Genomic DNA, 27,635 nt, shown 5'->3' on the forward strand with positions numbered 1-27,635 from the left:
TTGATGGTGTGATATGCTTCGAAGTACTCATGTGTATTCAAGACTAAATCAGTGTTGTATGTTTTTGCAATTCTGTGTAATTCTGTCGACACTGGTAACAGTAACTAATTGAAACCACCCTTAATGCGCTTATTAGAATTTTTAGAATGATCCTGTTCCTGTTCCTGTCTATTTGGCTACACACACACACACACACACACATGTTTATTACGCCCGGGTCATTCCCCTAGAGGGCAACCAACGCTATGATACAAAAACGCTTCTCATGTTTCCGTCTTGACTCCGATTCGAGCCCGTACTGCAAGACTATATTCAAACATCCAAAACCACTTATTGTCCTCGACATCCCTGTATGATACTGTTAGTTGTTAGTGCATGGCAGATCAACTTGAAGTTGACTTCTCCAAGTGTTCAGAGTCCTATCCTCGGCGACTGAAGCGCGACCTGCTGGGTTAGTATATGTTTGGGATGTCCTTTGTGCATCATTTTCTCCTAAGCCTAACTCCCGACTTCCTTCACCGTCTGTTGTAATCGTCCTGTGGCGATTGCAAATCCAATTGTTGCTCCTACTGCTTTGAGGTCTGGTGTCCATTTGTTGTCATCACTATAGGTCTTTCCAACAAGGTAGAACGAGATGCTTCCTCTGCGGTCTTCCGTATACTGAAGCAGATCTTTACGATGTGCGGTCCATTTCGTGCAGCGCATGAAAAAGTGTTCTACGGTCTCTCTTCCGTATCCGCAGGCGCAATCTGGTGCTGTTATTGCTCCAATTTGAGCTAGATAGTAGTTGAGCCTCGCTATTCCTGTCCGCAACTGGACTAGAATGCTAGCTTCTTTCATGACAATGATCGTGAATCTGTCGAGTATGTCGTCCGGGTAAAGCTATGTCAATCAGTTTAGAGAAAGCTCCGACGTGTCTGGCAATACTGGACGTCTGCTTTGTGTCTTTCTGGCATTGTTCAATGTCGTCGATTTGGCCCGAAATGGTGAGATGCGCGGTGAACTACCGGGGAGGGTCGCTTTGCGAGCAGCTTCCTTGGCCAAGCGTGCTAGAGTAAAATTGCGGTTGCTGTTGTTGTCACTGGTGCCATTGTCAACATTTTCGTCGCCGGTGTTCTCTTTCTGTTCCTGTGGCCTCCAGACAATAACGACCTTGTTACTCCGTTTTCGAAGCTGTGCCACGCAAGCGCAGAAGTTTGCAATCTCTTTCTGGCCGGACTGGTGCCACGGCCGTTCAAGACTCAAAGCAGCACCTTTATTGCTCGTGAACACTAGAACTACACGTTGTCGGACGTAGTGTGGCGTCTTCCGCAGTCCCTGGACTATTGCGGCCAACTCTGCCCTGTATGGGTTCTGCTCTTCTCTTGTCCCGAGCGTTACAGAGTGTAACATGAATTTGGTCTTTGCCAAGCCAAAATCCGGAAGCCGTATAGCCATTACAAACCCGACCAGGTCATTCTTGGCTGAGCTGCTGGTGATGCACATACACTCCCTAGCGAAATCAGTCTCCTAACCTACTCTCTTTCATACCTCACTTTCGGGCCCACTCTAGTGGAGCCCGAGATGACCATATGTACCCGATCAAGCTAACAAGTACTGCGTCGTTTCTGGACGTGCTGACAGTACTTTTTTATGCATACACAAATGATCTGCTCGCAGTGTTCTTTACGCATGAGTGCGTTCCGTTCTACGGTACACGCGGTCCAAGTCGGGGTTTCTTTCAGCCCTTTATTAATACTGTACTGTATCTCTGAAACTGCCAAAAGCAATCCATTTCGGTTACAGTACAATTCTGTGATATCGTCTATATCAAATATTGGATTCAATAATAAGACACGTATTCATTCTGCGCCTGATCTGGACAAGACGAAAAATCACTCCAGGCAGTCAACCCAAAACGCCATTCTAAGCGAATGGCCATTTGCGTATGTTAGCGAACAGCCGACGTGTTGTGGATGATCTATGAGCAACAAAGGACAGAGTACTTGACTCAGTCTTCCGACTATGGCGTTATTAGCTAATGGATGTTGAAGCATCGATCAAGGACTTGTAGAGTGGACCACGACGTGGCACTCAAGGAATTGCTCTAATGTGACTGTTTGACAGCCAACAACAGCTTGATTTTCACTCGATACTCCAAACTACCAAATAGAATACTTCGGGGGCGATTCTTGGTAGTTTGGAATATCGAGTAGAAATAGAGCTGCACGACCTTAGGGGGTTATTTAGGGTCCAAGGATTTCGATCCAAGATTGTGGAGATGCAAACCCCGAACGCGCTAGGGGACTGACCGCCTGTAACGTAAATCTCTTAGATACCAGTGTTCGATGATTCCTCCATCACAGCCAGTATTTCGACGTTTCACTGGTAAACTCAGGATCTTACAACGTCACTCTGTCTTCCTAAATTGACGTACAAAATGACGTACTTTCTTACAAAGACAGCCAGCTTCTATGGCATTACTGTCTATGTGGTCTGCACTGCCTCATTGGTTCAGGCTCCAGGCCTCGTGGTCGATTCAGCACCTCCTCAAGGAGCTGCCATGTCGAGTGTAACCAGCACGATTTGTACATTCAAACCAGGGAGATAATACCAGACTTACCCAAGTTTTAACCACAGCCCCAGCCGTTTCCAGACAAATCTAACTCCACGCCGTCAGCCGCCGACGACCTCTGTGTCTAACACAACGGCGATGAAATCAGCTATCAGTCTCCTTTGGCGAATGAAGAAAGAGGTTGGGACTAATCAGGACCACAGTATGCAGTTGAGCGCCTGTATCCCTCTTGTGCTTCAGCCTTACGGTAGGCAGATAAGGGGTTGCATGTCGGACTCCGCAGCTTTCATAAGGCAAGTGAATGGTCTCGACGTAATACACCATATCTTTTCTAAATATACAGTAGACGGAGATTCACTTTTACAGCCTGTCTGAAAGAGTGGGCTGTATATTCTGGTGCCAAGCCTCGATTATTCAAGCAATTTATCGTTAGTGTGATCATCTCATCAACCCTAAGTAATGGTCTTTGTCCTAACAAGATATCCCTTAACCGCATGTAGCTTCACCCTCTTGACAAATGCACTGCGTACCTTCTCCACACTTGACATAACCATTTGAATCCCGAAAAGCTCTCCATTGCTCTGCATTAACGTTGCACCAGTATAAACGATCTTGGTCCCACTTGCTACAAGCCCACTGTTTCTCTCCAGTTTGAGAGCAGCCGTTATCAGTATTTATATTCAAGCTGCAAGTGTCAGCCGAGACTCTCGTAATAGTAGCCAGCAGGTAAAGTGTGGATGAGAGGATGTTCAGGGAGTACATGGCGTAAATTCGCGTGACGGATGTGGCTTTGGTGTGAAAACCGTGGTTGACTATGTAAGCTGGAAAAGACTTTCTTTTGAGTAGGACTGGAGCAAACTGTTCGATTAATGATGAATAGTTGGAAAATAGACGGGGAAATCAATCATTAAATAGCCGCGATAATAAAGTGAAGAATTCCTAGTCAAGACCTGTAACCGATTTGGCTCTGTTCGTACATATTCGTATCTTGTATAGGCGAGCGACAGTAAAATCAATCGCAACTACTATTGAAGTACGATGCAGGCACTTGGTCAATGTTGGTCTCCCAAATGGTGGCATGCAACCAACTTATACGCCAGTGAGCGAGAACAATGCCCTCTTCTTGATCAACGCTATTGCGAACTTTTCTATGCACAACCTTCTCAAAACATACCTTTGCCTCAGGTGACATTTAACTTTCCTTCTCCTTGTTTCTCCCATCAATTGGTATATAATACGAGAAATTGCGTCATTGCGGTTGAATGCCCTCACACATGGTTCGGGAGGTCGGCGACAACGTGTTCCAACCCAGCATTTATCTATATCCTATCAAATCAGCCACCCCAATCGGCATCATTGGAACAGATCAACATGGTCTTAACCGTGTATCTACCCGATCTAGAGGCCAGCTGGCTATGGCCTCGTCGACTCATATCCACTAAGCCGAGATCAAACAGGAATGCCTCAAGTGGGTGGCTAGTTTCGGGGCTTCACTCCACAAGCACAACAGGCCTTCGACAAATGTAGCTTCAGTAAGTGCCACGCCGTATATATGACTAAGTAGCAGTCTTGTGTCATGCTGACATGAGCTTTTTGCAGATTTGCTAACGGTTCTCATGTGCCCACGATTGACCAGAGAGCAGCTGAGGTGCGCGTGTGACGTTATGAACCTCTTCTTCATCTTTGACGAGCATTCCGATCGATCCGAACCGGCCGATGTATGGAATCAAGTCGACATCGTAATGGACGCTCTGCGCAATTCCGAAACACCTTGACCGGCCGGAGAATGGGTTGGCGGTGAGATTGCGCGACAGTAAGTCGTCCTTTCCCTGGGTCAGCCACCCTCATCGTAAGAACTAATTAGCTCACGGGGCATGCACAACTGGTTTTGGATTCGAGCGACTACTATCTCATACGCACAACAGCTCCAGCTCCCTGTAAGTCGTAATAGAGCTGCTCCTTACCAGCAATAGCAGCATGCAGATGAGTCTGATACACACTGGTTCTTCATGGGTATTGAGGAAAATTAAGAAGACGGCGATGATAGTCACCCATGGCACGACTCGGAAGAGGGCGGAGCCTTCGATGCGGTGGCTTGGAGTATTCCTCGACAGGAAACTGACTTTCAGAGACCATGTCAAACACTGGACGGGCAAGGCAAGCCGAGTGGCGAATCACATCCGCAGTCTATGCAACACCGTCAGAGGTCTTCCGGTAGCGTCGACAAGGAAAGCCGTCACGTCCTGTGTGATCCCGGTTCTCACGCACGGCCTTGAGGTCTGATACCCAGGACGGGATAGGACGAGACAGGGTAACACAACTTCGTCATGCTGTGTCAGGAAACAGCTCCAGCAGATGCAGTCCGTTCTACGAACGGCAATGAGAGCCATTATGCCTGTGTGGAGAACGCACCCAAGCCATATTCTGCATTTCGAGTCGCAGATGTCGCCGGCTGAGATACTGGCAGAGTCCATCCGCCGACGCCACGGTTTCTGGCTTGGCAGGTCGACAAAGAGCATCCACTAGTGCAGCGGCTGCCACTACAGGCGCGAAAGGACCCCACAAGACTCCAGAGATGCCATCAGCTAGTCACATATTTCCGAGGCCAGAATTAGTCCGGCCATCTTTCAAGAAACCACCACATCGGGGAGGCAAGGATGGAGAAGCTGAGCTGTTCAAAGAATGGCTCCGGGAGAGAAATGAGGAAGTAGAGCTGATCGTGTACTCGGACGGCTCGCAGTTACAGGAAAAGGGACACAAGCGCACAGGCTGGGGGTTCACCATTAAGAAAGGCGGGACCACCCAAGAAGTGTACCAAAACCGAGGCAGGCTGCACCGGGCAGAAGTCTTCGACGCCGAAGTGCACGGAGCGTTGCAGGGACTCGCAGCGGCTAGAACGATCGGGCCGAATAAACGACTGTTTATTTGTCTGGACAACACATCCGTGGTGGACGGGCTAAATGGATCACCACCGGAAACGTCGCAAGCCATCTTTCTGCGTTTCCAGGAGCTTGCATCAGGGCACAGTCCTGGGGTGACGGTCAAGTGGATCCCCGGACATCAAGACATTGAAGGAAACGAAGCTGCCGACAAACTTGCCAAGGAAGGCGTAATACTCGAGACGAGGATAGATAGTCTGCCCACGGTTGCATGGGTACGGCGACATCTCAACGGAAAGAGAAAAGACGAATTTGCCCGCTGGTGGACGGCGCAAGGTGAAGCCAGATATGATGATGTGCATTCACAGGCGGTGGTGTCAAAGAACCTCGCCTCATTCAAAAGAGCCACGCTGCACAGGCTCCTGGCGGCAAGATCTGGCCACGGCGACTTTGCAGCATATCACGAACGATTCGGGCATACGGACCCGAATAAACACTGCAGTTGCGGAGAGAGAAAGACACCAGAGCATATTTTCTTCTTAGGAAATTGCAAAGACACAGACTGCTCCCGAGGCACACGCCAAGGGCGGCTTATACACAATACTTGGGGGAGAAGAGTGCGCAGTGGGCGCGTTTTGTAGAGAGGAGTAACTTTTTCACAAGGACCTGCCCGAGATGAAGGGCCGTTTGAATAGACGGAGACTGAGTGTTCTAAATCGGTTCCTGCAATAGCGTGGATCGGCATGTGCGCAGGCTGGACTGTATATAGATACTGACACCTCCAAAACCCTGCGATGTATGGCTCTGGGAGGCGTGGTTTGCCCTAATAAGGGACGGTCCCCACGTTAAATACAATCAATCAATCAATCAATCAATCAATCATTATGGCAGAGCCTATCTACATCATTGTCGATGATGTCCCGATAAATAGCCACCCTGATTTTGGAGAATAAATAATTTAGTAGTAATCAACGGACATTATGGAGTTCGTGCTGGGCTGTGGTATTCCCCCGGCCAGCACAGATATGCTTATTCTTAATGGCTCTGGTCGCCTCCAAGTAATTCCGGACAACCGATATTAAAAAACATGGCGCTATATTATGCCATGCAGAATATCGAGAACCATATCTAGTTCCTATAGGCTGCTATATTGTCATCGTCCGTAAATATTCATCGTTCAGAGCTGTGTGATCTCCCCGTGCTCACAAAACTCCCCACCAGGTCTTTTGATAGCTGATGTGAGAATCAGATAGAGGGATTAAGGCCATGCTCCACTCTAGAAACGGTCTCTTGTGAGTCTGTTTGACCAAGCTTGACATAATTGCACATTTATCTCGGGCGTTACAATCGTTATTTCATCCTGAGTCGTAGGCTCCGGAAAGGCTGTCTCCATAGCCCTGCGTTTGGTTTTTATTATCTTTGTAACAGAAGCGGTCTTGTACTAAGGCTGATCTTGGGTTCACTTCTCGGCGTTGCTGCTGTCTTATGACTCAATGGTCGTTCCAGTCCTGACGAACCCCGAGAACCATTCCGAGACCACGTCCATGTATGATGACCTGGGCCAGGACGTGAACTCTCGAAGCAAACCTGTAATCCGGCGGAAGACTCTCCTGATTGAAAGGCTCGAGGTATCGTCTCGCAACACACCATAATCCCTGGCGGCAGCACCTCGAAGATTATTGAAGGTCGCGGTTGAGGAATAAGAAATGGGTGCGCACTGATTGGAACCAACTTTTATGCAAGGACACCTCTCAAGACCATTGGCAAGGAAATATTTAACCTTTGCCCCATGCCATGCGGGGGCTTGTGCTAAAATATACTGGAAATCGAAATCTGCCAGTACCCAGTACAGCGCAACCTGTATTACTATACGTTGCACAAAGGCAAAAGCACTTTGAATAACCGCCGCTGGAGAACTTTGATTAAAGCAGCAGTAAATACCTTGTGTTCCATAATAGTGCTCTTGTTGGAATATGGTTATCCGCGGTCTCGCACGACCATATAGTCTAGCTAGTTACCGGCGTACTGACGGCAAGCCACTACAGCCACACCGTGGCTGTCGGAAGCTTACAGCCGTATAGGCCAAACCCCTATCTGTAGATCGCGTACGATAGGAAGAATCCCTTCTTCCTTTCGTATGACAGCGCTGAATAGATCTATTTGTCGCCCACACTGTACGGAAAGAAATGAATGGAGAAGCCATTCCACAGCTCTTGTATTTGTAGCTCTTTGCTCATTCAGTAATGATGAAATCCGCACAAACATCACTATGGTTGAGTCTGAGCCATGTGGCAATGCATTATGGCTCTTAATTTGTCGACCTAGAAAGAACATATGGTAATCTAGGTGGTGTATATACTGTAGCAATATAAGGGGCTTTAAACCGAATTGTTTATGATGTGGATATGCTATGATATATTCAATGATTGTAATTCAGTCTCAATTAACCAATTTCAATATGCCCACAAAATCAGATCCGCAATGCATTAAAATCCTTGCCGCCAACGTTGACAGAGACTGTACAAATGCCTTCTAAGAACGCCTAATCCCAAAAGTTTCGGTAGATAACCAGCCAACGCAAACAAGTTTGCTTCTATTTACGCCGACCGCCCACAAAAACACGACAGATAATCAATTACATGTTTGCCAACTCGTTGTCGATTTGTCTGTCCATGAAAGTCCTCCTCTCACCGTTAAGTTCAGTCTGCAGTCGTTGCTCGACAAGAGCACGGACTTGCTTCTTGGTGACGGTGTCAAGATCAACTTCTCCGAGGGTGGCTTGAATGGCTTCGATAATCATGCCATCATCAGGACCCACGTTACCACGTTGGAAGTCGAAGGAGACCATGCTTTGATTATTGCCCTGGCCAAGAGGTGTACGAGCCCCGCCCCGGTAGTCCAAGGTTTGGTATGATGGCCGATGCATATCGCGAGATGGCGAAGCATTCGCGACGCTACGCAGGTTTGACATGCTTGGTCTCTCTTGGAATGGGGTATGCATACGCTGAATATCGCCAAAGGAAGCGGTGGACTGGCGGTGCATAGGGTTGTCCGAGTATGGCGCATAGCCAGAATTCCTCATGGAACCGTGAGGTACGGGAGATTGTGAGCTAGGAGGCATGTACGTAGATCCAGCTCGGTTGCCCTGCAGACCGTGGAGAACGGATTGCTGGCGGACTGAACTGTATACAGACTTCATGTCATCCATTTCATAGGAATCATCGAAAGGCTGAACCTCGGCCTTCTCAGAGTAATTACCACGGCGGCCAGGGAGGTTGTTCAAGGCTGCATAATCGTCCCAACGCTGGAGTGGGATGGAGCGGGGATCAAAAGTCTCTCCACCGACAGCGATGACTTGCTTGCTACCCTTTTCTCCAATGACAATACGAGTGTTACCCCATGAGAAATCATCCTGCTTCCAGAACGAGTAAATAGGTAGGATGAATGAGTAGATCGGGAATGCTAGAATATAAATGATCATCCAACCGATGTGCTGCCATTGTCGCTTCAGGATAAAGATAAGTGCCTGAAGACCATAGACAGCTGCTATCATGATAATGGATATCATTGGGAACTGTCCGCTATTGGTAGCGACACGGTAAATGAGGTATCCCAGGTAGATGGTAGTGGCAGGCAGAATGATAGTTCCAGTAAGATCGATCAAGACCACAAAGCGCATGGAGAAACAACAGAAACCACACATATCCTTCAGCATCATCAACTCGACCAGGTTGTGGATGGTGGAGTTGATCCATCGTCGTCTTTGAGACAAAAGGACGCTCCACTCGTCGGGGGCGGCAGTTTCACAGTATGCATCGGCGATGAACTTGTATGACATGTAAGGGAAATGCTTCGTCATGAGCGTGGTAAGGAATCGATCCTCTCCAAGGGACAGCAAATTCTTCTTGTGGAGAGTATCGACGTTGCAAACAGCGTACTCGCGAATGACCGCATCTGAGATGATTAAAGGCCTACCCTTGTCGGCGGTGCGTAAACGATACATGGTGAAACTAGAGCATTGTTAGTTATCTTGAACACAGGGAAGTCGAAAGGGAGTCCACTTACCATCCAGGAAGACAAGTAACACTACCAAAGAGAGATTCGAAAGCCTTTGAGAGATGATGGGAGATGAAGTACTCGTAGACCTGGATCATACTCCACCAAGATCGTTCCTCGTTCTGGAGACCAGTTTCACCACAGATACCAGCAATCTTGGCATTGTTCGCACAAGCTGCAACGAGTCGGTTCAATGAATCTTCACGGACAGAGGTATCGGCATCGACCATGAACAGATACTCGTATAATTCAGGATCTACGCCGATGATGTTGTTGATTTGATGGAACATCTCCAACTCAAGGGGGTTCATTGGAGCACGGTGGTGAACACGGTTGAGGAAGCTCATCAGCAGAATCTGGGAATCACGCTTTCCGCGGTTACCAGGCTTGGATTTGGTCTGTTCAGACTCCTTACCAACCTTGACAATGACCATGTAAGGCACGATATTGCCTTCAAATTCGTAGAGACCAGAATAGATCTTTCCGTAGTTCAGTTGTTCATTACCAGCCCCGACAGACTTGAATGGTAGGGCAGGAGGGTCAACCTTGGGATCAACACCCAGGATATCCAGAACAATCTTCGGGGTTGGACGGTCATTGCCTTTACCAATAATGACACCATCACAGATAACGCAGATGAGTTTCCTCTTATTGTCGTATTGGAGGGCTGTGAGAGAGTCGAGCGCCTTTCTGAGGGAGTCTTCGTCTTCTGTATAGGCTGGAACCTGGCAGATGACGAACTTGTCTTGAGGTGAAGGTCGTCGCTTGGAACCGAATTGCAGGGCCGAAACGAACTTCAACAGAATAACGGCGCATAGAATGACGGCGAAGGCAAGAAGCAGGTAGTTGTTGACCTGGCAACGAGCGCTATAACGGAAATCCGGAATACCTTGGTAAAAGGTGTTCTTGATACAGTTCAGACTGTTCTGAGCAAGAGCATAGGCCGTCTGGTTGGTCTGAACGCTCTTGATTTGATTATTCCACAAAGTTGTAACATCTTGACCTGGGTTCTCGGAGACGATTGTGGTAAGAGTTGAGTCCAAAAAGTTGTGCGCAGTGTCAGTGTAATACTTAGTGGTGACGAAATAATCTGTCAAATCGTAGATGCCACCATCGTAGATGACCCACATGTGGCTCTCGTCAGAACCCTCTGATTCAACAACCGCCTTGTCCCAGACCAGGTCACCATGGTAATATTCCTTTATTCTAGGCTGGAAATAGTCGCGGTACCAGGTACTTGAGTACAGCTTACTGGTTGAATCGGTCTGTAGAGCCCCAGAGGTGTGGACGCCTACAGTAAACTCCGGTGTGCTGTTCTGTAGGAGGACGGTGGTGTCAGCGATACCAAGACCAGGACAAGTCAGCGGCAGTGGCGCGATGAAATACTCGCTCAAATCCAAACCAGCGAACTGTTGCATGTTATCCGAGCTGGTTTCAGTATCCGTGTCACTGTGCTGCAGCTTATAGAATTTGGACAGGTCGTAGACTTTTCCATGAATGCTGACCCAGAAATCAGTCGATCCCATATGTGTGCTGACCTCACTTCGGTCCCAAGCCTTATCGGAATTGGGACAGAGGAGTTTACCAAACGCAATCATCCAGAAAATAATGGTGGCATTGGCCAACGCGATGAGGAATACGAGTACCAACTTTTCTCTCCACGCCATTCGGACATCAGGTCGCTTCATGCGGCCGACATACTTGAGCAGAGGCGAGGGTATCCAGAAGGTCAAGGTCCACACGAAGGCAACCCATGCTCTTCGGCTAAAAGTGGTATCTTGAGTCTCGACATGCTTGCCCGCCGCAAGATCAGGCTCCAAGTTGTTTGATATGAAAGCTCCATCACCGGTGTAATAGATTTGGTCTCGGTGGTTGTCTCCCTTGTGACCAAGACCATAGTCACCGGCGCTAACGTTTCGCATTGCAGTTGGTGCAATAGACGGAGCAGGCATGTGCTGACCCATGGAGATCTGGCTCTGGTTGCGGGAATGTGTCATGCCGGCCATCAACTGGTCATGGCGGCCGTTTGACATACCATCCATCATCGGGGTGCCAAAATAGCCACTGCCACCATTGGAGTAACCAGTTTCGGGCCCAGTGGGAGGAGGGAGCATCATGCTGGCGCCCATTGGCATATCACCTGGCTTCAAGTCGAGCATGCTTTCAGCTTCCCACCAGGCGGTCTCGCGCATCCAGACACGTTCTTTCCCAACGACCACCTCCCCGTTGCTCCAGCCACGCTCAAGAATCCATGTTTCGATGCCCTCGCGACCATCTCTGCATCCCAGCGGAGCAAATCTAGTCGCAAATTCCTCCAGGTCAAAGTCAGCTGTGAAGTCCAAGTTCTTGTTTCGGCGATTCGCCCATTCAGGCAATCTCCAGGCCCGAAGTTGTCGCGATACAGTGCCTGCAGACCATGCAGAAGTGATGGAAGGCAAAGCCGCTAGACTAGCAGGCGAGTCATCTGTTGGGTGAAGTGAGAGGTGATACCAGGCACGGCTGCTAGCCAGGACTGAGGTTAGGTCAAATCTTCCCGCTCGTCCAAGGTTGATACCCGCTCCAGCGACTGGGAAGAGGAGTTTCTTAAGGAAGCCATCATCGTCCCCAGCAAGAGCAACTTTCTCGAGAATGGTCTCTCGCTTCTCGAGCTCATGTTCTCTTTCTCGGCCGATCGGACCTGTCATGATACCTAGGTCGGGACCAACCTCTGCGATAGCATTTTGCATTTCTCGTAAGACAGAGCTTCCAGCTGCAGCCACCTCCACACCATCCTCTTTCATCTCAGCGTTAATTCCCGTCGAATCATCAAAAATGCCGCGCATGGCCACAGCTTTTCCTAGTGTAGGATCCGGAATCTCAATTACGGTAATGCAGACGGTATCAGAGTCATCAAGAGTGGGAGTCGTGGCACCGCGGCCATCAGAAGATGGCGCGCCGTCACGGGCCCGGGATATGGCAATTGCGATGGCCTCGTTGGCCTTCAGAATGACCCAGTCGACCAGCGCCTCATAGAGACCTCCAATCAATGTTCGCCTGTCGTCGGTGCTGCATTTGGCTGCCAGCACTTCTGGGTCGAGACCGAGGAGACCGCCAACATCTTCACAAACATCATCCAGAACATCTTCATCCACGCCGTAATCGATTGTGTTGCCAAGCTTGAGAAGGCCAGCGAGAGTGGAGATGAAGTTGCGATGCGCAGAACCTTTAATTCCGATCTCCTTCAGCGCAGCACGGAAATCGTCGGCGGCTGCTGCGTCGTCAGCAGTGGGGAGGTAGGACGGCGGATTGTATGTGCCGGATCTAGCCAGGAGCGAATAGGTAGATGCGGGTTTGAGCCCAAGGAACTCTCGCTCGGCTGGCGTAGACGCAGATGTGAGAAGATAGTAGAACACGTCGAATGCTCGATAGCCAGCCTCAGAAGGGATGTTCAAGAGACCCTTGTTGGTATCAATACCGCCCTGAGAGAGAGCCAGTTTCGTGGCAGTAAGATTGCCTGCCAAGTTCAGGTTCAATGTCACACCAAGAGCTGCCTCGCGTGGCGTCGCTGGGTTGTATGGGGTGACGCAGTGAAGGAATGGCCTGATTGCCTCGAGGGCAGTATAAACGGCGGATGGGATGGAGAGTGGGAGAGATCTGAGGAACGGCGCCAGGATAGAGGGCGCTGATGTATGGAGAGAGCTGAATCACGTTGGTCAGTCGATTCTCGCAATAGCATTTATGAATGAGATCAGGGTTCACATACTTCAGGACGATGCAACCGTCCTCTGCACGGCGCCGGGCATGTTCCCAAGCGCGAGCTGCCAGTGCAGGATCAACGGTACCGCCTGTGTTCCCATCTGCACCAGTTTGCATAGCAGTTAACCATGTGTTGACTACTAAACTTGTTGCAGCATCGAGTTGGTATGGTTGAGAGGACAAGTAGATGTTGTGTGTTCCATTTAGCAGAGTGGTTGTCGAGACCTGGCTGGCTTGCTGGCCAGGACCTCGAGGACCGCCTGCGGATTCGGAGGCGACCGAATACATGGACATGCGGGCTTGGTTGTTAGCCATGATGTAGGCTGCAACCCTGGTTGTCCCTTCGGACAATCAAAATGTTTGGAAGCTCAATTGATGTGTCGGTTACAAAAAGAGTACGAGAATCAAGCAGAGTTCACGTTAACCATCTGAAAGAACCAGTCTTGAGGTTGTGGCGAAGTCTCGACCAAATCGTGGGGAGCGAGTGTCGTTTGTAAATGCAGGGTGAAAGTATGGGATGTGGCGTAAGATGTGCTTGTTCTCCGGGCAACAGTACCACTCTATACCTCAAATCGATCCCTCCTATTCCAATGCAGAAAACTCTCGAGGTTTGAAGATATTAGGAAAACGATAATGAGTATATTAAGCCGCCAAAGCGAGTGAGCGGCACAAACAGCAATACAACGAGAAGAAATGGAAGATCGAAAACGATATTTCCTCAAAATGACGATGAATTGGGAGAAAGCTGTAGCAATAGCAACAGCAAAGCGAAGCAAGGCAAAGCAATACGGGGTTCCTCCTGTGACAGCGATTCGAAAAAAAGATCACCAGTCCAGCTCGGCGACGAGCACTGAACTACGGCGGGTAGCAGAGACACTTGTGCACTTACGCCAGTCCCGAAAGGCTATTGTGCATAAACACATTAGCGCATGCTGGACCAGCTCAGAATAGTGTCGATCTGGTTTATTTCGTCCGGGGAGTTACTACAGTAGTCCTTCGGCTTGCCTTGGACCTTAGACCTTGGACCTTGGAGCGGCGCCGACCTTTGGCTGGACCATCTTGCCTCGCTGGGAAGCGCCTTGCAAACCCCTGAGACTAGCTCTGGCCTTGTCCAACCGTAAGCTCCGGATCTCCACTCGCTAGCATTGTTGACTGGAATTATGCATGAGCAAGCCCGTGTTCATGGAATACGAAGCGGCAAGATGGGTCCTGCCCACCCAGTGAGAAGTCGCAGAAATTTCCATGATCTGACTTCCGATTCGATGGCTCGCCAAGGAACGAGCTGAAGCTGGGCTTTTGCTGGAGCCCAAGGAGCCTTGCAAAACCCCTTGCTGAAAATTGGGGTGAGAATGCTGTGCAGCCCTGGCAGCCTACTGTGGTACTATGATAACTTACCGCTGACAAACAGTGGATTTCATCTGGAACAAGAGACGCTGGAGAGCCCACTGGAGTGTGCTCGTAAAGTAAAGACCAAATTTCACTGCCACACGGCAAAGACCGTAATGGCGATCATGAAGCCTGCCATAATACGAACGAAACCTAAGCGCGTTTTCGCTTGATAGGTCTTTGCTGTACAACATGCGCCGCATCCACTGAAGGAGACCGAATTGACGGTTTGGTGGTACAAATGTAAGCACAAATGGCTGGTATGGCAGCAAGGTTTCTTACGTGACGCGTCTGTTCACATTAACGCCTATTGGAAGGCATGGCTCCTGGTAAAACAAACTTTTCCCCGACATCGTGCAAAGAACGCGTAAAGTCAAATGCCGTCGACTGTGCTCCCCGAACTCACTGTAAGCACAGCGAGGTAACTAATCTGTGCGCCACGCGCCACCCACGCGTGTATGCTAGCGACTGACTGTACATGCGTGAATCGGTGGTTCGCCTCTGTTCCCATACAATTTGACGTCGTGTACTGTACAGTGTGGTGACAGGTGGTTCGAGGACTAGCTGACGCGGGGTGCGGGATCCAAAATGGCGGACCGCGAAGAACCGCAGATCGTGGTGGGGTTGTCAAACTCTATCGCGACGATGGCCAAACGAGTGACACGAACGACGTCGGCCGCTGCAGCGGCAGCGAGACCTATTAGACGAACGACGGCTGGTAGCACGATAAACGTAAAAACCACGAGAGCTAAAGCACATATCCGATAGAGCAACGAATGCTCGGAAGATTCGTGGCTCTGCTAAAATTAGTCTTGACTCTGTTGGTCGGTCTGCCATGACTATTCTTTGCGAAGAACACTATGCTTGGTTGGTTGCCGAGGTTACGATGCATTCTGGCGGCATTTTAAAATACTAAACCTCAATGGCAGTGAACGTATGGATCGCCATGTTCGTGAGGGGTATTATTTCCGTGAACGAACTAGACCCGCTCGAATTGAAGCTTTCCCCCTAAATATGTACTGGGCGTGGGGCCTGAGCTGTGATCTTCTTCAACCTGGGCGAGGCATTAACCCTTACGGCTGTCAAGCGTTTTGCGCTCCTGGGTATAACCCAGTCAAAGCCGCAGTTTTACAGCAGAATTATAGGATACTATGCTAGATAAGCGGTCGCTATACTACTAGCTTAAGATTTTATTAAATTCGCCTGATAAGTCCCCACTAGTAAAGTCCGCAAGAATATTTTCTATGAAACCCTGGCCATCCGTTGGGCTGAGCCACGGTGTTTCCCTACTGTTCTCTTGCATACCTTCTTGCTCGTTTTCTGTCCCGGCGTGTCGCCGCCTGTGCTTCTCTGGCTTGGTGCAATTTGTACCAAATTCAGACACCAAGAACGATTGTCGTTAATGGCAAGGTAATCATCCAGTAAATCCAGAAATTATCTGACAGAATGACTGGATCTCTAAAATCAAAGAACGTTGTGCTGAGAATGCCCTGCTTCTGGTCAACAAAAGAATTCAACTAAAGATACAATTCTACGTACCGCCACCAACGACGCCGGCAAGAAGAAGATACCAAGAAGAGCGATAAGTGTTTGCCCGGCCGCTACGCGATCACTATCTTCCCTATCTCTTTTCTGCTGCTTTTCCTGGTGCCTCGAGACATCTAATGATATCAATGCTTGCAATAATTCTCGCTGCGTCTTCAACTTTGCCGCAGTACGATCTGCGCTTGCTTTCAGTGCTTTCAGCTGGGATTGATAGAACGTAACCCGGGCCAAGAGCTCAATATAAGCACTGTCGAGGAAATGTTTTCTATCGGCATCATATCCCGCATACAATGTCAATAATGCATCATGCATTTCGTTCAAAACTTCGAGGTATCGCGCTGGTCGTTTCCACAGGACCTTATCGTGGCAAGCCACCAATTCTCCATGAAATGTGGCGATTTCCTCGCCGGTAAGCTCTCCATGGCGTACTAGCTTTCGTCGCCAGAATTTGTCGATTGCCCTGGTGAGTTCTTCGAGATTATCCACTGCCTCCTTCTGCTTCTCTTCTATATTGTCATCTATTTCATGGCTGAATATAATAATCGGCAAAAGCATCGGATGACACAACTGACCCGGGCTCAACCTTCCCTGTAAAAGCGTCTCAATGGACTTATCCAGACATTCAGGCGTTGTACCATTCTGCCACCGAGTTGCTTTACAGAAGCCAATTGTTGTTCCGTTTCTCATGTTGTGCGATAGCATAACCTCCCAGCCCGCATCGGAACCCATAGCTCGGTCATTGGTGGCCACTTCTAGCCGTAAGTCTGAACGAGATTCCAGAATTTTCAGCGATTGGAAATTGTTGTGATTTGCAGTTTCGATTGGCATACGGTACGGCCTGGTCAACCAACAGATGCAATCGTGAGGATTGCCGCGGTGAGCTCCAAGCATAATGGCACCCAGGCTTGCACAGTCTCAACTTGAGCTAATCGAGGCCATGATCCACGATGAATCGCTAACCGACGAACAGCGAGCTAAAAATGCAGACTGCAGCTCGCGTGCCATCCGAATAATTCGCTTGAATATGCGATGCTTCGAGTCTAAACAGACGCGTCACGTAAGAAACCTTGCTGCCATACCAGCCATTTGTGCTTACATTTGTACCACCAAACCGTCAATTCGGTCTCCTCCAGTGGATGCGGCGCATGTTGTACAGCAAAGACCTATCAAGCGAAAACGCGCTTAGGTTTCGTTCGTATTATGGCAGGCTTCATGATCGCCATTACGGTCTTTGCCGTGTGGCAGTGAAATTTGGTCTTTACTTTACGAGCACACTCCGGTGGGCTCTCCAGCGTCTCTTGTTCCAGATGAATTGTATTATTGCGCTCGCTGAAGCCTACCCGCTTGTTCTTACAGCTCAGCACCGGTCTCAAGAAATAGCTTCACCACTTCGACGTGGCCACTGCGTGAAGCAGCCTGCAATGCGTTGCCGTACTCTCCGCCCTGCGCATTGACATCGGCTCCCTTGTCTAGCAGCAGCTGCACGATCTCCTTGTGTCCTTCCCATGAAGCAGCCTGCAATGCGTTGCCGTACTCTCCGCCCTGCGCATTGACATCGGCTCCCTTGTCTAGCAGCAGCTGCACGATCTCCTTATCTTCTCCGTATGAAGCAGCCTGTAATGCGTTGCCGTACTCTCCGCCCTGCGCATTGACATCGGCTCCCTTGTCTAGCAGCAGCTGCACGATCTCCTTGTGTCCTTCCCATGAAGCAGCCTGCAATGCGTTGCCGTACTCTCCGCCCTGCGCATTGACATCGGCTCCCTTGTCTAGCAGCAGCTGCACGATCTCCTTGTCTTCTTTAGATGTAGCAGCCTGTAATGCGTTGCCGTATTTTCCGCCCTGCGCATTGATATCGGCCCCCTTGCCCAGCAGCATCTGCACGACATCCTTGTGTCCTCTGTATGAAGCAGCCTGCAGTACGTTGCCGTACAGTCCGCCCTGCGCATTGATATCGGCTCCCTTGTCTAGCAGCAGCTGCACGATCTCCTTGTGTCCTTCCCATGAAGCAGCCTGCAATGCGTTGCCGTACTCTCCGCCCTGCGCATTGACATCGGCTCCCTTGTCTAGCAGCAGCTGCACGATCTCCTTTTCTTCTCCATATGAAGCAGCCTGCAATGCGTTGCCGTACTCTCCGCCCTGCGCATTGATATCGGCTCCCTTGTCTAGCAGCAGCTGCACGATCTGCTTGTGTCCTTCCCATGAAGCAGCCTGCAATGCGTTGCCGTACTCTCCGCCCTGCGCATTGATATCAGCCCCGTTGTCCAGTAACAATTGCACGATCTCCTTGTGTCCTCTGTATGTAGCAGCTTGTAATGCGTTGCCGTACTCTCCGCCCTGTGTGTTGATATCGGCTCCCATGTCAAGCAGCATCTGCACGACATCCTTGTGTCCTCTGTATGAAGCAGCCTGCAATGCGTTGCCGTACTCTCCGCCCTGCGCATTGACATCGGCTCCCTTGTCTAGCAGCAGCTGCACGATCTCCTTATCTTCTCCGTATGAAGCAGCCTGCAATGCGTTGCCGTACTCTCCGCCCTGCGCATTGACATCGGCTCCCTTGTCTAGCAGCAGCTGCACGATCTCCTTTTCTTCTCCATATGAAGCAGCCTGCAATGCGTTGCCGTACTCTCCGCCCTGCGCATTGATATCGGCTCCCTTGTCTAGCAGCAGCTGCACGATCTGCTTGTGTCCTTCCCATGAAGCAGCCTGCAATGCGTTGCCGTACTCTCCGCCCTGCGCATTGATATCAGCCCCGTTGTCCAGTAACAATTGCACGATCTCCTTGTGTCCTCTGTATGTAGCAGCTTGTAATGCGTTGCCGTACTCTCCGCCCTGTGTGTTGATATCGGCTCCCATGTCAAGCAGCATCTGCACGACATCCTTGTGTCCTCTGTATGAAGCAGCCTGCAATGCGTTGCCGTACTCTCCGCCCTGCGCATTGACATCGGCTCCCTTGTCTAGCAGCAGCTGCACGATCTCCTTATCTTCTCCGTATGAAGCAGCCTGTAATGCGTTGCCGTACTCTCCGCCCTGCGCATTGACATCGGCTCCCTTGTCTAGCAGCAGCTGCACGATCTCCTTTTCTTCTCCATATGAAGCAGCCTGTAATGCGTTGCCGTACTCTCCGCCCTGCGCATTGATATCGGCTCCCTTGTCTAGCAGCAGCTGCACGATCTCCTTGTGTCCTTCCCATGAAGCAGCCTGCAATGCGTTGCCGTACTCTCCGCCCTGCGCATTGATATCGGCTCCCTTGTCTAGCAGCAGCTGCACGATCTCCTTGTCTTCTTTAGATGTAGCAGCCTGTAATGCGTTGCCGTATTTTCCGCCCTGCGCATTGATATCGGCCCCCTTGCCCAGCAGCATCTGCACGACATCCTTGTGTCCTCTGTATGAAGCAGCCTGCAGTACGTTGCCGTACAGTCCGCCCTGCGCATTGATATCGGCTCCCTTGTCTAGCAGCAGCTGCACGATCTCCTTATCTTCTCCGTATGAAGCAGCCTGTAATGCGTTGCCGTACTCTCCGCCCTGCGTATTGACATCGACTCCCTTGTCTAGCAGTAGCTGCACGATCTCCTTGTGTCCATTATATGAAGCAGCCTGTAATGCGTTGCCGTACTTTCCGCCCTGCGTGTTGATATCGGCTCCCTTGTCTAGCAGCAGCTGCACGATCTCCTTATGTCCTCCACGTGAAGCAGCTTGTAACGCGTTGCTATACAGTCCGCCCTGTGTGTTGATATCGGCTCCCATGTCAAGCAGCATTTGCACGATCTCCTTGTGTCCGCCACGTGAAGCAGCCTGTAGTATGTTGCCGTATTGTCCGCCCCGCGCATTGATATTGGCTCCCTTGTCTAGTAGCATCTGCACGACATCCTTGTGTCCTCTGTATAAAGCAGCCTGCAGTATGTTGCCGTATAGTCCGCCCTGCGCATTGACATCGGCTCCCTTGTCTAGCAGCAGCTGCACGATCTCCTTGTGTCCATTATATGAAGCAGCCTGCAATGCGTTGCCGTACAGTCCGCCCTGTGTGTTGATATCGGCTCCCTTGTCTAACAGCATCTGCACGATCTCCTTGTGTCCTGTACATAAAGCAGCCTGTAACGCGTTGCCATACAGTCCACCTTGCGCATGAATATCGACCCCCTTGTTAAGCAGCATCTGCACGACATCCTTGTGTCCTCTGTATGAAGCAGCCTGCAGTACGTTGCCGTATTGTCCGCCATGGGCATTAATATCGGCTCCCTTGTCAAGCAGCATCTGCATAACCTTCTTATGTCCTCTGTATGAAGCAGCTTGTAATGCGTTGCCGTACTCTCCGCCCTGGGCATTGACATCGGCCCACTTGTCAAGCAACGTCTGCACAATCTCCTCATGTCCTCTGTATGAAGCAGCCTGTAATGCATTGTTGTGGTATCTACCCCCCTTGTCCAAAATCATCTGCACGATCTCCTTGTGTCCTTCCCATGAAGCAGCCTGCAATACGTTGCCGTATTGTCCGCCCTGCGCATTGGCATCAGCCCCGTTGTCCAGTAACAATTGCACGATCTCCTTGTGTCCTCTGTATGTAGCAGCTTGTAATGCGTTGCCGTACTCTCCGCCCTGTGTGTTGATATCGGCTCCCATGTCAAGCAGCATCTGCACGACATCCTTGTGTCCTATGTATGAAGCAGCCTGTAATGCGTTGCCGTACTCTCCGCCTTGTGTGTTGATATCGGCTCCCATGTCAAGTAGCATCTGCACGACATCCTTATGTCCTCTGTATGAAGCAGCCTGCAATGCGTTGCCGTACTCTCCGCCCTGCGCATTGACGTCGGCCCCGTTGTCCAGCAGCAATTGCACGATCTCCTTGTGTCCTCTGTATGTAGCAGCTTGTAATGCGTTGCCGTACTCTCCGCCCTGGGCATTGATATCGGCTCCCTTGTCTAGCAGCAGCTGCACGATCTCCTTATCTTCTCCGTATGAAGCAGCCTGTAATGCGTTGCCGTACTCTCCGCCCTGCGCATTGACATCGGCTCCCTTGTCTAGCAATAGCTGCACGATCTCCTTTTCTTCTCCATATGAAGCAGCCTGCAATGCGTTGCCGTACTCTCCGCCCTGCGCATTGATATCGGCTCCCTTGTCTAGCAGCAGCTGCACGATCTCCTTGTGTCCTTCCCATGAAGCAGCCTGCAACGCATTGTCGTAGTATCCGCCCTGCGTGTTGACGTCAGCCCCCTTGTCCAACAGTATCTGCACGATATCCTTGTGTCCTCCACGTGAAGCAGCCTGTAACGCGTTGTTATACAGTCCGCCCTGTATGTTCATATCGGCTCCCATGTCAAGCAGCATCTGCACGACATCCTTGTGTCCTCTGTATGAAGCAGCCTGCAATGCGTTGCCGTACTCTCCGCCCTGCGCATTGGCATCAGCCCCGTTGTCTAGTAGCAATTGCACGATCTCCTTGTGTCCTTTACATGAAGCAGCTTGTAGGATGTTGCCGAAAAACCTAACCTGCATATTGACATTGGCACCGTTATTAAGCAATATCTGTACCACCTCCTTATATCCTCTGTATAAAGCAGCCTGCAATGCATTGTCGTAGTATCCGCCCTGCGTGTTGACGTTAGCCCCCTTGTCTAACAGCATTTGCACGATCTCCTTGTGTCCTGTACATGAAGCAGCCTGTAACGCGTTGCCGAAAAACCTAACCTGTACATTGTCATTGGCACCGTTGTTAAGCAATATCTGCACGATCTCCTTGTGTCCTTTACATGAAGCAGCCTGTAACGCGTTGCCGTACCCTCCGCCCTGCGTGTTAATATCGGCTCCCTTGTCTAGTAGCAGCTGTACGATCTCCTTGTGTCCTCCACGTGAAGCAGCCTGTAACGCGTTGCCATACAGTCCGCCCTGTGTGTTAATATCGGCTCCCATGTCAAGCAGCATCTGCACGATCTCCTTATGTCCTCCACGTGAAGCAGCCTGCAGTATGTTGCCGTATTGTCCGCCCCGTGCATTGATATTGGCTCCCTTGTCTAGCAGCATCTGCACGACATCCTTGTGTCCTCTGTATGAAGCAGCCTGCAGTACGTTGCCGTATAGTCCGCCCTGCGCATTGATATCGGCTCCCTTGTCTAGCAGCAGCTGTACGACATCCTTATGTCCTTTACATAAAGCAGCCTGCAATGCGTTGCCGTACCCTCCGCCTTGCGTGTTGATATCGGCTCCCTTGTCTAGCAGTAGCTGCACGATCTCCTTGTGTCCATTATATGAAGCAGCCTGCAATGCGTTGCCGTACTCTCCGCCCTGCGCATTGATATCGGCTCCCTTGTCTAGCAGCAGCTGCACGATCTCCTTGTCTTCTTTAGATGTAGCAGCCTGTAACGCGTTGCCGTATTTTCCGCCCTGCGTGTTGATATCGGCCCCCTTGCCTAGCAGCAGCTGCACGGTCTCCTTGTGTCCTTCCCATGAAGCAGCCTGCAATGCGTTGCCGTATTGTCCGCCCTGCGCATTGACATTGGCCCCATTGCCCAGCAGCAATTGCACGACATCCCTGTGTCCTCCACGTAAAGCAGCCTGCAATGCGTTGCCGTATAGTCCGCCCTGCGCATTGATATCGACCCCCTTGTCCAGCAGTATTTGCATAACCTTCTTATGCCCTCTGTATGATGCAGCCTGCAATGCGTTGCCGTATAGTCCGCCCTGCACATGAATATCGACCCCCTTGTCAAGTAGCATCTGTATAACCTTCTTATGCCCTCTGTATGAAGCAACCTGCAATGCGTTACCGTATAGTCCGCCATGGGCATTAATATCGGCTCCCTTGTCAAGCAGCATCTGCATAACCTTCTTATGTCCTCTGTATGAAGCAGCCTGCAATGCGTTGCCGTACTCTCCGCCATGGGCATTAACATCGGCTCCATTGTCAAGCAACGTCTGCACAATCTCCTCGTGTCCTCTATGTGAAGCAGCTTGCAATACGTTGTCGTAATGTCTGCCCCGGGTATTGACGTTGGCCTTATTGTCCAACAGCAATTGCACGACCTCCTTGTATCCTTCACATGAAGCTACGTATAGCGCATCATCGCACTCTGCGCCCTGGGCATTCACATTGCTCTTGTTATTAAGCAGCAGCTGCACGACCTCCTTGTGTCCGCCACGTAAAGCAGCCTGCAATGCGTTGCCATACAGTCCACCCTGCGCATGAATATCGACCCCCTTGTCAAGCAGCATCTGCACGACATCCTTGTGTCCTCTGTATGAAGCAGCCTGCAGTACGTTGCCGTATTGTCCGCCCCGCGCATTGATATCGGCTCCCTTGTCCAGCAGCATCTGCATGACCTTCTTATGCCCTCTGTATGAAGCAGCTTGTAATGCGTTGCCGTACTCTCCGCCCTGGGCATTGACATCGGCCCCCTTGTCTAGCAGCATCTGCACGATCGCCCTGTGCCCTTCCCATGAAGCAGCCTGCAATGCGTTGCCGTATTTTCCGCCCTGTGTGTTAATATTGGCCCCCTTGTCCAGTAGCATTTCCACAATCTCCTTATGTCCTTCGTATGAAGCAGCCTGCAATATGTTGCCGTACTGTCCGCCCTGCGCATTGACGTCGGCCCCGTTGTCCAGCAGCAATTGCACGACCTCCTTGTGTCCTCCAAGTAAAGCAGTCCGCAATACGTTGTCGTAGTATCTGCCCCGGGTATTAATGTTGGCCTTGTTGTCAAGTAGTATCTGCACGATTTTCTTATGTCCTTTGTATGAAGCAGCCTGCAATGCGTTGCCGTACAGTCCGCCATGGGCATTAACATCGGCTCCCCTGTCAAGCAGCATCTGTACGATCTCCTCGTGTCCGCTGTATGAAGCAGCTTGTAATGCGTTGCCGTATCGTCCGCCCTGGGCATTAACCTTGGCCTCCTTGTCGAGTAATCCTTCGACACATGCTGACAAGCCTTGGAGGGAAGCATAGTATAGAGGTGGTGTGCTCTTACACTTTTCATCTTCCTCCAATTGTTCATCCCATGGCTTGTCTGGATCGTAAAGTCGGAGGCAAGTACTCAAAGCATCCACACTTGAAAGAAGTGCCATTGCTAGAAGAAACACCACATGTCTCTTGCGCTCGCCTATCACAGCATGGCAAGTCCAGTATTGAGCTGAGTATTGAGCCAAGGGGTAAAGCTCCCTCGTTAGCCTAGCAGAAACACTTTTCTTCGGCTCCAACAGATACGTTAGGCAGACTTCGGTAATGTAGCTGCGTGCCGCTCCCTCTTCCAGAAAATGAGCGGTGGCTTTCTCTAAACGGTCTGAGGTTAGATAATCTTTGACCGAGAAGTGTGCTAGTTGGATCTCCTTGACTATGTTATTTTGATTGTATCCGTCTGTCCTTGAAACGAGGACCACCAAGCTGGAACAGTACCTCGTAATTTCTTCAGGTTGCGGCATCCTGTTTGTTGGATCAAACCTTACACCCTTTACTACATCAGTCTCCACATCGACCGCGATAGCATCGACAGCCTCTTCGAGTCGTAAAGGCCGTTCCGAGTATGTAAGGAATTGCAAGATTCGTCTCGTGTAATGCATGTGTTCCGGAGGTATATTGGTCAAGATCCGCGCATACGTCTCATCCAGCGTCCTCGGCAGCGATGCAAGAGCCTGACGCAATGTCTTTTGGTCGTAACACTTTTCTAAAGCGTCAAGCTGGCACCAAACCCAACGAAACCTAAAGAATTCAGCGTAGAATTAAACAGGAGGTTGGGTTTCCTACATTCCGTTGGCTTTTCTTAGCAAACTGGACTCGATCTCGGATTGGATATCATGTCGTTGTTTCCATCTGCTTAGTCCATGGTGCTTCCTGACCCTTGCACGCACATAGTCGCTGATGTCTCCATCCACCAGGTCATCTTGAACAGGTATCATGTCCTCACGATGGGCGTAAATTTCGATGGCTGCCTTTATGTCTTGTTCTGGACGGCTCGTGACAAGGATATGTATATTCAAGTCGGATTCCTGAAGAACTTGCAGCCAGGGGAGCAGTTCGTCACGCGACGTGCATTCGTCTAGTGCGTCTAGTACGATCCAGACTTCGCCTGCGTGTTGAACCATGTTGGCAAAGGTCCCCCGGAGCGAACTGGTGCTGGGCTGCTCTTTCCCATCTTTGCAAGCATGAAACAACGAATCTGGATGATTTCGTAACTTTTCATCTTGGTCGTACAACTGATATATCAGCGCACGGATGGTATTATCGAAGGACTGTTTTCGGGCATCGGTGAAATCGAAATAGAAGTGTAGTAGCGTATGAGAAGATTTCTTCAAATCCTCGATTATTGTAGACGTCAGGATAGTCTTGCCGCATCCTGGGATACCATGTAGCCAGAGGAAGGATTGATATTGCTCTTTCCAGCGTGCATATGCCTCGCCCTCGATTAGCCGTCGACCAGAGCCCTCGTGGCGAGCCTCGATTGCTTTGTTGAAGTTGTTGGATGGATCAGGTGCCGCGAGCCATTTCGAGACGTTGGAGCTATGTCTATCACTTTGCAAGAGTTTGACTTCATGATGCGTATCATTTGTCTGGGAGTAGATGTCGTGCACTTTATCACTGACTATTGAGATATCAGCGCATCGCTTTATATGGTTTGAGTTATGAGATGTAGTAGTAGAGCTAAGTGTTACATACCATCAGAAAGCAGATCAATCAGCTTCTTCTCAGCCTTCACCTTGTTAGGCGCCAGTTTCCGAAGCAGGTCCTTTGCATAGGCAGCTGCGGCCATGGCTGCGTAACCTTGCCAGATCACGTTTTTGTGCGTGTCCGAGTAGTCGCAGATTCCGCGGATCACGAGACAGGGGAAATGGTTCATTAAGCCTGCGGCTTCCATCTCGAAACATAAAACGTCTTTCTCGGCTGCGAGCCTGTCTCGTACATTTGCATCCTTCATCAACTGGTTCGCGGACGCTGTGAGACCAAAGTGGATCATTGGGTCATCATCCTTCTCCGACCGTCGGGCCCGCACAACTAGCTTCGAGCCGTCGTGACAATCGATTGCACAATCAACATCGTCACTACCAGTATGTTTGTAGGAGGAATGGTATAACCTGTCGGTGTGGGAGCCTGGTTTTCGATACTCTGTTCTCAACCTTGGGTTGTTCGCCAGAATATCGTTGATGGTCTTTGCAATACTGTGTCCACGAAGTTTGTACTGGGTTTTAAGGGCGGACATTGCGGTCAATAGGCACTGTGGTGGCTGATTCAAATAACCCGTGATGTTGAAGGTCGCATCCTGTATAGTCTTGCCGTAGTCGTACTGGAATACCCCGCCATTTCCATAACCTGGGGAACTGACGACAACGTCGCCTAAACGGATGTCATGCTTCGGGCTTGGTGCGCCACCGCCGATACCAACCATCAGACCAACCTTGATATTTGGGAAGGTGCGGATCATGTCTCTAGCCACAGTAGCAGCACTGACAAGCCCGTATTGCCAATGTGGTAGGGCAGCGATGACAACGTTGTGCTTTCCAACCCGCCCGAGAGTATATGAGTTGTTGTCGTTGATAGGTATCTCTTCCAAATCATCGTGCTGTTCGTCGAGGAAGACCGTGGCTGCGATATATTCCGGTTCGACGGCACAGATCCATCCTATCGAGTATATGCTCGGGTCGGACATGGCTAGCACGCTGCGATCGAGAGACAATATGTGTCGGCGTCTGAGGGATTGGGCGCTGCGCAGATTGATATGCTCGAGTCGGTGGGTCGATCAGATTGTTGATGGGTTGAGGGTGAAGTTCACTGCCATGCACGCCTCGGCGACAGGCCCAAGGCATTCTTGAGCTTTCAGCCTCAAAGTCACTTTTGGCTGGTGTAACCAATGATCGACCTCAATAGCGGAAGATGAGTGGCCAGGAGTCTGCAGCTTCAAGTCTGGGCTCAACTCCCAAGGAGAGGCGATGCACCCCAAGTAAGGCTGTGTGACTGTTGTGGCCATGAGCCAGACCGGAGTCACACTTTTTGGTCGGTCAGGACTCGGCAGTCCTAAGCCAGCCACCATGCTTCCACTCGTCGAGCAAATTGAAGGCACCTTGTCAAAAATGATTTCAACCAGTAAGCAGTGTCGTTGGGTCTAGAATTGCGAAGACTACGGGAAGATCTGTTGGATACATCTTCGCGTAGCTCATCAGAGCCTAGCGCGTGCATTGTGCTCATACCCCTGCTTGGGCTCCCGTCGCGTCGCTGCCCAACTATGTCCCTGGGTTATTAGACACGAATACCGAGAGTATAGCAGCATAAGCAACCGTCACTACCATCGTTTTGTAGTTGGACACTTTTAACAGGAAAGTCACAAAGAATGGAGAAGGCAACAATGCATAAGGATACCACAGCTAGGAGCGCTGCCTTGGAGGGCCAAATTGACAGAATGGCGAGGGGAACTAGAAGGAAGAATTCTACGGCCGTAGCGGTGACAATGCGTCCAGCGATACTAGCGATCATGACTGTATTCTGAAGTGACCGGCCATGAAGGACC

General features: G+C 50.3%; 4 protein-coding genes across 4 annotated transcripts; 1 reads left to right on the forward strand and 3 right to left on the reverse strand.

Annotated features, from left to right (window-relative positions):
* Nucleotides 1-4,034: 4,034 nt before the first annotated feature.
* Nucleotides 4,035-4,329, forward strand: BKA67DRAFT_519947 (uncharacterized protein; the record flags this gene model as incomplete). Its single annotated transcript, XM_046098141.1, has 2 exons — nucleotides 4,035-4,086; nucleotides 4,154-4,329. Coding segments are annotated over 2 exons (228 nt in total), but the record flags the coding sequence as incomplete, so codon positions are not given.
* A 3,739-nt stretch (nucleotides 4,330-8,068) lies between these two features.
* On the reverse strand, nucleotides 8,069-13,539 carry BKA67DRAFT_519358 (chitin synthase 5; the record flags this gene model as incomplete). Its single annotated transcript, XM_046098094.1, has 3 exons — nucleotides 8,069-9,443; nucleotides 9,499-13,167; nucleotides 13,232-13,539. The coding sequence occupies 3 exons, from the start codon at nucleotides 13,537-13,539 to the stop codon at nucleotides 8,069-8,071; spliced, it is 5,352 nt and encodes a 1,783-aa protein (XP_045957825.1).
* A 2,212-nt stretch (nucleotides 13,540-15,751) lies between these two features.
* Nucleotides 15,752-17,464, reverse strand: BKA67DRAFT_570246 (uncharacterized protein). Its single transcript, XM_046103149.1, has 2 exons — nucleotides 16,150-17,464; nucleotides 15,752-16,100 (listed from the first exon to the last, which is right to left on the reverse strand). Exons 1-2 carry the CDS (start codon nucleotides 17,044-17,046, stop codon nucleotides 15,987-15,989), a joined length of 1,011 nt encoding a protein of 336 aa, XP_045957826.1. The 5' UTR covers nucleotides 17,047-17,464; the 3' UTR covers nucleotides 15,752-15,986.
* Nucleotides 17,304-27,073, reverse strand: BKA67DRAFT_323868 (putative multiple ankyrin repeats single kh domain protein). Its single transcript, XM_046096202.1, has 7 exons — nucleotides 25,793-27,073; nucleotides 24,884-25,706; nucleotides 22,999-24,838; nucleotides 21,217-21,315; nucleotides 19,525-19,749; nucleotides 18,958-19,425; nucleotides 17,304-18,561 (listed from the first exon to the last, which is right to left on the reverse strand). The coding sequence occupies exons 1-7, from the start codon at nucleotides 26,778-26,780 to the stop codon at nucleotides 17,506-17,508; spliced, it is 5,499 nt and encodes a 1,832-aa protein (XP_045957827.1). The 5' UTR covers nucleotides 26,781-27,073; the 3' UTR covers nucleotides 17,304-17,505.
* Nucleotides 27,074-27,635: the final 562 nt, after the last annotated feature.

The sequence above is a fragment of the Truncatella angustata genome (genome assembly GCF_020726525.1).
Source record: "Truncatella angustata strain MPI-SDFR-AT-0073 chromosome Unknown BKA67scaffold_5, whole genome shotgun sequence".
Taxonomy (NCBI): domain Eukaryota; kingdom Fungi; phylum Ascomycota; class Sordariomycetes; order Amphisphaeriales; family Sporocadaceae; genus Truncatella; species Truncatella angustata.